This window comes from Carettochelys insculpta, chromosome 1 (genome assembly GCF_033958435.1).
Source record: "Carettochelys insculpta isolate YL-2023 chromosome 1, ASM3395843v1, whole genome shotgun sequence".
Classification (NCBI taxonomy): domain Eukaryota; kingdom Metazoa; phylum Chordata; order Testudines; family Carettochelyidae; genus Carettochelys; species Carettochelys insculpta.
The window spans coordinates 282,223,892-282,229,891 of NC_134137.1; the positions used below are offsets into that span (position 1 = coordinate 282,223,892).

The window sequence follows — 6,000 nt, forward strand, 5'->3', positions numbered from 1 at the left end:
TCAAGGGACAGATTAAATTTATTGACAGAATTGGAAGGAAAAAAATTGAATCTGATTTCTTTCCCGGCTTGAATGGACTCTGGGTGCTGCCCATGCTACAGCTGAAAATGTGGCAGCATTGAGGAATTGCTTATCTCCTATTAGAGTACATCTGCACTTACTGGAGCATCGACACTGCGGAGATCGATCTCCTGTGGTTTGATTTAGCATATTTAGTAGGGACATGCTAAATTGAATGCTGTACTCCTTGCAACCATGAGGAATAAGAGAAGTTTCTCCTGTAGGCCTACCACTGTGGGGACAATGGAGGAAGTTGACCTAAGCTATGTTGACTCCAGTTATGCTATTCTCATAGCTGAAGTTGTGTATCTTAGATCAACTTTCACCCCTAGTGTAGGCCTGCCATTAGTTACAGAACACAGCAGGGAATTACAGAGGAACTGGGGAAAAGGTGGTGAAAAGGGAGCATAAAGTTGTCCCAGAATTCACGAGACATGGGCACAGTTTGCGACTTCAAGGAAGAGGCAGCAAAAGGCATTTGTGGAAGCAGAGAAATCCCTGTCTGTCGAATGCCCATTTGTTTCTATGCCAGCAAAAATGAGGGAATGACGCAGTACAGGCTGCGGCCAGCCACTGCACACACAATGCTGAGAGAGAGAGGGAGACATGGTAACTACAGTAACTGAAGCACTGCTATACCAGGAAACAGACTCTGGCATTAAATTACCAAGATGTGTGGGTCGAGACAAGGCAGAAAATACATCACTTGTTCACTGTGGCAGTTCAGCTTGATCAGTTGAATGTGGGCACAGTTTTCAGCTCCAAAAGGGTGACAGGATTTATTTTTCAATTCGATAAAGAGTCTGGTGTTGTTGACTCCTGCTAGACCCCTTTCTGGCTTGTTTTCTAGAAAAGCATTACTAGGATGTAAGGGAGGCCGCATATAGGAAAGAGCCAACAGCAGAGGACTATCTGTATGGTGCTGGGAGATACGGTATTAGTAAAGCAACTAGTTGAAGATGGCTCAGAGGAGGGAGAAGGAGGAAGGGGAATAATATTTATGCCAAGATATAGTCAAGTAATGAAAGAATGGGGGAGGAGAAGTTGCAGCCTGTGGCAATGAGAGTTTGTACATCAGTTGGCAGTGTTCCCTCTCAGCCGTGCACTTGTGCGTCTGGTCAGGAAAAATTTAAATGCCGTCCAGTTGATTAGCAGAGCACTCACAGCTAGATTTTGTGTTTCCTCTGGTGGTGCACATTCACACATGCCTTGGTACACAACAAATTTATTCCATACATGGATGGAAAAAATCTGTGTGTGGATGGAACATTGGTCTTGGGCCATGACTGGGCCTCCTAGACATTACAGCAATGATGATGGTAATAATAATTAACAATAAGTAGAGCCAGGTGCAGATAAAACTGAAGCCCAAGGCTGGAGGTTTCAAAGCAGCTCAGCCATTTGAGTGCACATTGGATGCTGAGCTCTACTAAAAATCTGGCTTCATTTTGGGCACTGAGCCCTTGGAAGTCTGGGTCTGAGCGATTAACCAAACCAAAGGCCTCACAGCCACTCTTATTTACAATAAGAAACCAGGCTCTAGACATGCTCTTCTCTCTCTGCTGAGGCGAGTGTAGGGCCTCAGCCACACAGGATTATGTACTGAAGGGAATGCTGACCACCCACCCAGCTCAGCTTGTGAGTGCAGTTGGGGACAGAGGCAGGCTCCAAACTTGGGATGTAAAATCCTGTTTAATTAGTGAACCTATTAAATGTTAAGTTTAAACACTTAACTGATTAAATAGGTAAGGAGGCACCCAGGGTGGCCGCTGCAGCCCAGCTGAGCTGGAGAAGCCTCTCCCACCTCCATCACAGATGGGAGTTGCTCTGGGTGGGCTGGAGCGCCTCCTCCCACAGCAGTCCTGCGCCTGCAGCAGACCAGGGCTGCTCCAGCCAGACTGGAGCCTCCCCCAGCCCGCAGCAGGCCCTGGGGGCTGCTCCAGCCCCCACCAGTTAAATGTAGCCAGTAAACCTCATTCGTTTAGGGTAAGGCTTACTCGTTAACCAGTTAACTATTCACATCCCTACGCCAAACACATTGGGACTCAGAGCCCCAAATCCCCACTAGCACTTCTGATGAGGAGCGGCTGTGGTGAAGATGCAAAATCTAGGGTCTGGGATTTCCAAAGGAAAAGGAGTCCTCTTTGCGTAGACGCTTGGGCTAGAGAGCGTAGTGGGAAGATGGAGCCCTGGGGAGGGAAAGGGACAGGGTACTGATTACCAGAGTAAGGCGTTATGGAAGCAGAGCTGGCCTGACCTTTATCACTCACTCTCCCCGACTCCAGGGGAGGCGTGGTGGGAGCCTGGAACGGGGGGCACAGGAAGGTCTCCGCATGAGTGGAGCAGCTGGAGAAATCCGAGTGTCGAAGTCCAAGCGATATGCGGATCACTCACAACCCCTGCAGCAGCAGCAGCAGCAGCAGCAGCAACAGGTACCACTGGGAAAGCAGTTAGCTGGGCTGAGCCTGGGCTACCGAACATGCTGGTCTCTGCTCACTAGGAGCCGGACTGTTTACCTCATTGTTTAAGTGCATTGCCATGACTGTTTCCTCACACTGTGATGTAGCATCAATGTATGGTGTCAGCATGGTGACACCTGGTGGACTGAAATAAATATGTGAACTTCTATGTTGTCCTCTGAATATCAAGGCTGATGGGGCAGACCTGCAAAAATCTTCTCTCAACAGGTTGTGGCCCCTCTAACTGGAGGGCTGGGAACAGCAAACCCCATCTTGCAAGAATGGCCAAGTACAGAGAAATACTGAGCTTGGGACAACACTAAAAGTTATATTGGGAGCACAGAAAAACACCCTCCCTCTAGATGCGTAGGAATGACTCTCAAGTCCCATAGGGCCAAGCCCAGCTGTGCAGCCCGCGCCTTTTGCTGTACGTGATGATGATCTTTGGACCATGGTGCATGTTGGGAATGGCAAGCGAGTTGATACCACTGAAAGAGTTTGGTTTTGTTGAGCACATGCCATACGCTCCCTGTGTCTGATGTGAGTCAGGAGTTCTCTCCTTCTCTGTTGGGAGCTGCTGGTGTGTGGTTCTTGGCAGAGATGGTGAAGGTGCACAAAAAAAAAAAGACTGGAGGAAAGAGAGAGTAGTGCATGTTGCTACCCTTTACAACCATTCTCTACTGATTTGGGTAGGAAATGGCTTCCATGGGGAAGAGGGGATGCCTCCTTTCAGAAGAAGGAGATGCTGCGACAGTATTGGCTCCACCTGTGAAGAAGACTGGTCCCGCTTGGGGAAGAGATTAAAAACCAAGCCCCATAGGGCAAGAGAGTTGCAGTAAAGGAGAGCCCAGGACACTCCATCTTTCAGGTGCAGCCATATAAAGGAAGGGGACTGTTGGTAGAAAAACAGAGTATGTCACAAGATTGCATCCTGGGCACTTTGTGACAAATCTGTCAATGCATCATATTTGATACAGAGCAGAAATTCTTGTAAGAGAAAAATATAGCAAAAAATGACTCCTGCATCTGTAAAGACAGATTGAGTTTGACTCACTCTGACACTTCTGGCCATGGACAATTGACATGCAAACAGGAATCAAGTCACACTGACCTTTAAGGCTGACCACAGGGCAGGCATGACTAAAAGGGCATTTGAAATGCTGGCTTTTGAGAAAGGAAATTGGAAACTATAAAGGACAATTGCAATTTACAGAAAACAGAACTGCACTTCCTCCCCTCTCCTAGGATGAGATGGCTGATCATTATGGCTAAAATGATCCTGTAAGGTTGGCCAGCATGCCTGAGAACTTGATGGGTTCTCCCACACTTTTCACATCCAAATGTGTCATAGCCTGTGCTGGGAGAGGGATGAAATGCAATACCTGATCATGTGAAAGAGTCAAAGTAGAGAAAGCAGAAGGTGTTCTCCAGACCTGTCTGCCCTTCTTCTTTATCTGCACCTACTCCAAGGTGTACCCACCTGGGTGGGCAAGTGTTAAGTGGGACACTTGGTGTGCTCTCAGACTGGTTTGAATGTGCTCTTAGCTCGGTTCTGAATAAATCTCATTTTTAACTAGACGGCTAGAGTCTTAGGCCTGATCCATTCTCTGCACTGCAGGAGCAGCCCAAAGGCAGACAAAAACACCTGGTTCCTCCTTCACATGGGGGCGTCCCCAGCTGGCATACAAACAGTATAACCGGTACTGTACCTGTGCTACTGCACACTCTGGTGAGGGAGTAAGGGAAAGGATAGATGGGGGCATAACCAGAGCAAAGCAATCAATCCTTCGTTCGCAAATGGTCCCTCGGCAGTCATAGCCAGCCAAAGTAAAGCAGTCTTGGGTTTGCTCCAAACTATTTTAAAGGCAGACTAACCACCCCTTTGCCCTAGCTCTCCATGTTCAGCAGCACCCAGTAGATACATGAAATAGCTGAAAAGACAGACTATTGCCTGGGGCTTTCATGTTTATCCAAAAAACTCTCTCTCTCTCTCTCTCTCTCTCTCACTCTCACACACACACACACACAAAGAATCGTGAGTGGCTAAAGCAAAACTGAGTTTGTGTTACTCTAACATTTGCAGCCAAGGACAGCTGACATGCAAAGTGGGATACACTGACATTTTAGGCTAAGGTCCAAGCATGACCAAAGGAGCATTTATTTGAAATGTTAAATACTGAGAAGGGAAACTGGGAAGATACACCCAGGTACCCAGCTTGATGTTTTTGATTCAAAGGGCACAGCCTAAGGGGTCCTTCCTATTAGGTGTGTTACATGCAGCCCAATGAACACCTGGGAAACATAGTCCTAATATACAGAGACAAGAAATCACTTGGAGGCATTAGATGACATATGTACTGGCTGGATCCTGAAACCCTGGTACCCTTGATTTCAGTTTGCACATCTGACTATGTGGATAGCTCTTCTCTTACACTTCACTTTCTAGGAAAGAGGTGTTGGGAGCCTGGATAGGAAGGATGGGCTTCATGGCCTCAGAGACTATGGAGAAGGAAGTACAACTTCCATGTACCGGAGACCTCCAGACCCATCACGTCAGCAATCACAGGTAGGTCATTTGCACTATGTGCCCCTGTTCTCTACCTGACCCTCTCTCTCAGGAAACAACCATAGCGTCTAGGGGGTGTACTACACCTTATGGGATACCGCAATTCCTGACACCTTAGCAGGTGTTTCTGTGTCACGTGCTCCCTTCCTGTATGCTCCAGCCACCTGAGTTCTGCTTAGGAGGTGGGGAAAAGAGAGTGAATACACTGAGAGCAATACTGAGGGTTTCTGATCATTTTAACCCACTCTCAGGTGTCTCTCTTATTCAGGCTCTACTTTCTAGGGTTCTTAAGGCTCTTCCACTGAATGCCATACTGGTATCAACCTTTCACTCTCCAGCTTTGCATTTCTGGATCTTTTTGGTTTGAGCCGTGGGGGAGACTCATATGAGTTGTGTCTGACTTCTCCTGTCTCCTCCTCCTCAGCAAATACTCTGGGTCCAGGCCCTGTATGACTTTGAGGCATTGGAATATGATGAGCTAGGATTCCGCAGTGGAGACATCGTAGAAGTCCTGGACAACTCTAACCCTTCTTGGTGGAAAGGGCGCCTGCATGGCAAACTGGGTCTCTTCCCTGCCAACTATGTCACACCAGTGGCCCGGTGAATCTGCAGCACTCCAAGACAGTTTGAGATGGTGCTGCTCTGGCATCTCAGGGGCAGAGAGAAGATCTTCCATGCGAACAGTACATATGATGTTTTTATTACAGTAATTATTTATTGGCAGTTTATCCATTGATTAGTTATTATTAACAGGACCTCTGGAGAGGGGCAGGTCTTTTTCTCTCCTTTTTACACCCTGTTGTTGGAACAAGAACTCTGGCTTGTCTGCATGACCTTGCTGGATCCTGCCTGCACTGCCATCATTTTTGCAAAATGTTGCTAACTCAGACTTCGCTAAATTAGATAAGTCACAAG

General features: G+C 47.5%; 1 protein-coding gene across 1 annotated transcript in view; it reads left to right on the forward strand.

Annotated features, from left to right (window-relative positions):
• The window catches only part of GRAP2 (GRB2 related adaptor protein 2), a 60,415-nt gene extending 54,726 nt beyond the window's left edge, over positions 1–5,689 (forward strand). Inside the window, exon 6 of the mRNA XM_074983913.1 lies at positions 5,510–5,689. Coding sequence (XP_074840014.1) covers positions 5,510–5,689 — 180 coding nt within the window. The remainder of the gene's footprint in view (positions 1–5,509) is intronic.
• The last annotated feature ends 311 nt before the right edge of the window (positions 5,690–6,000 follow it).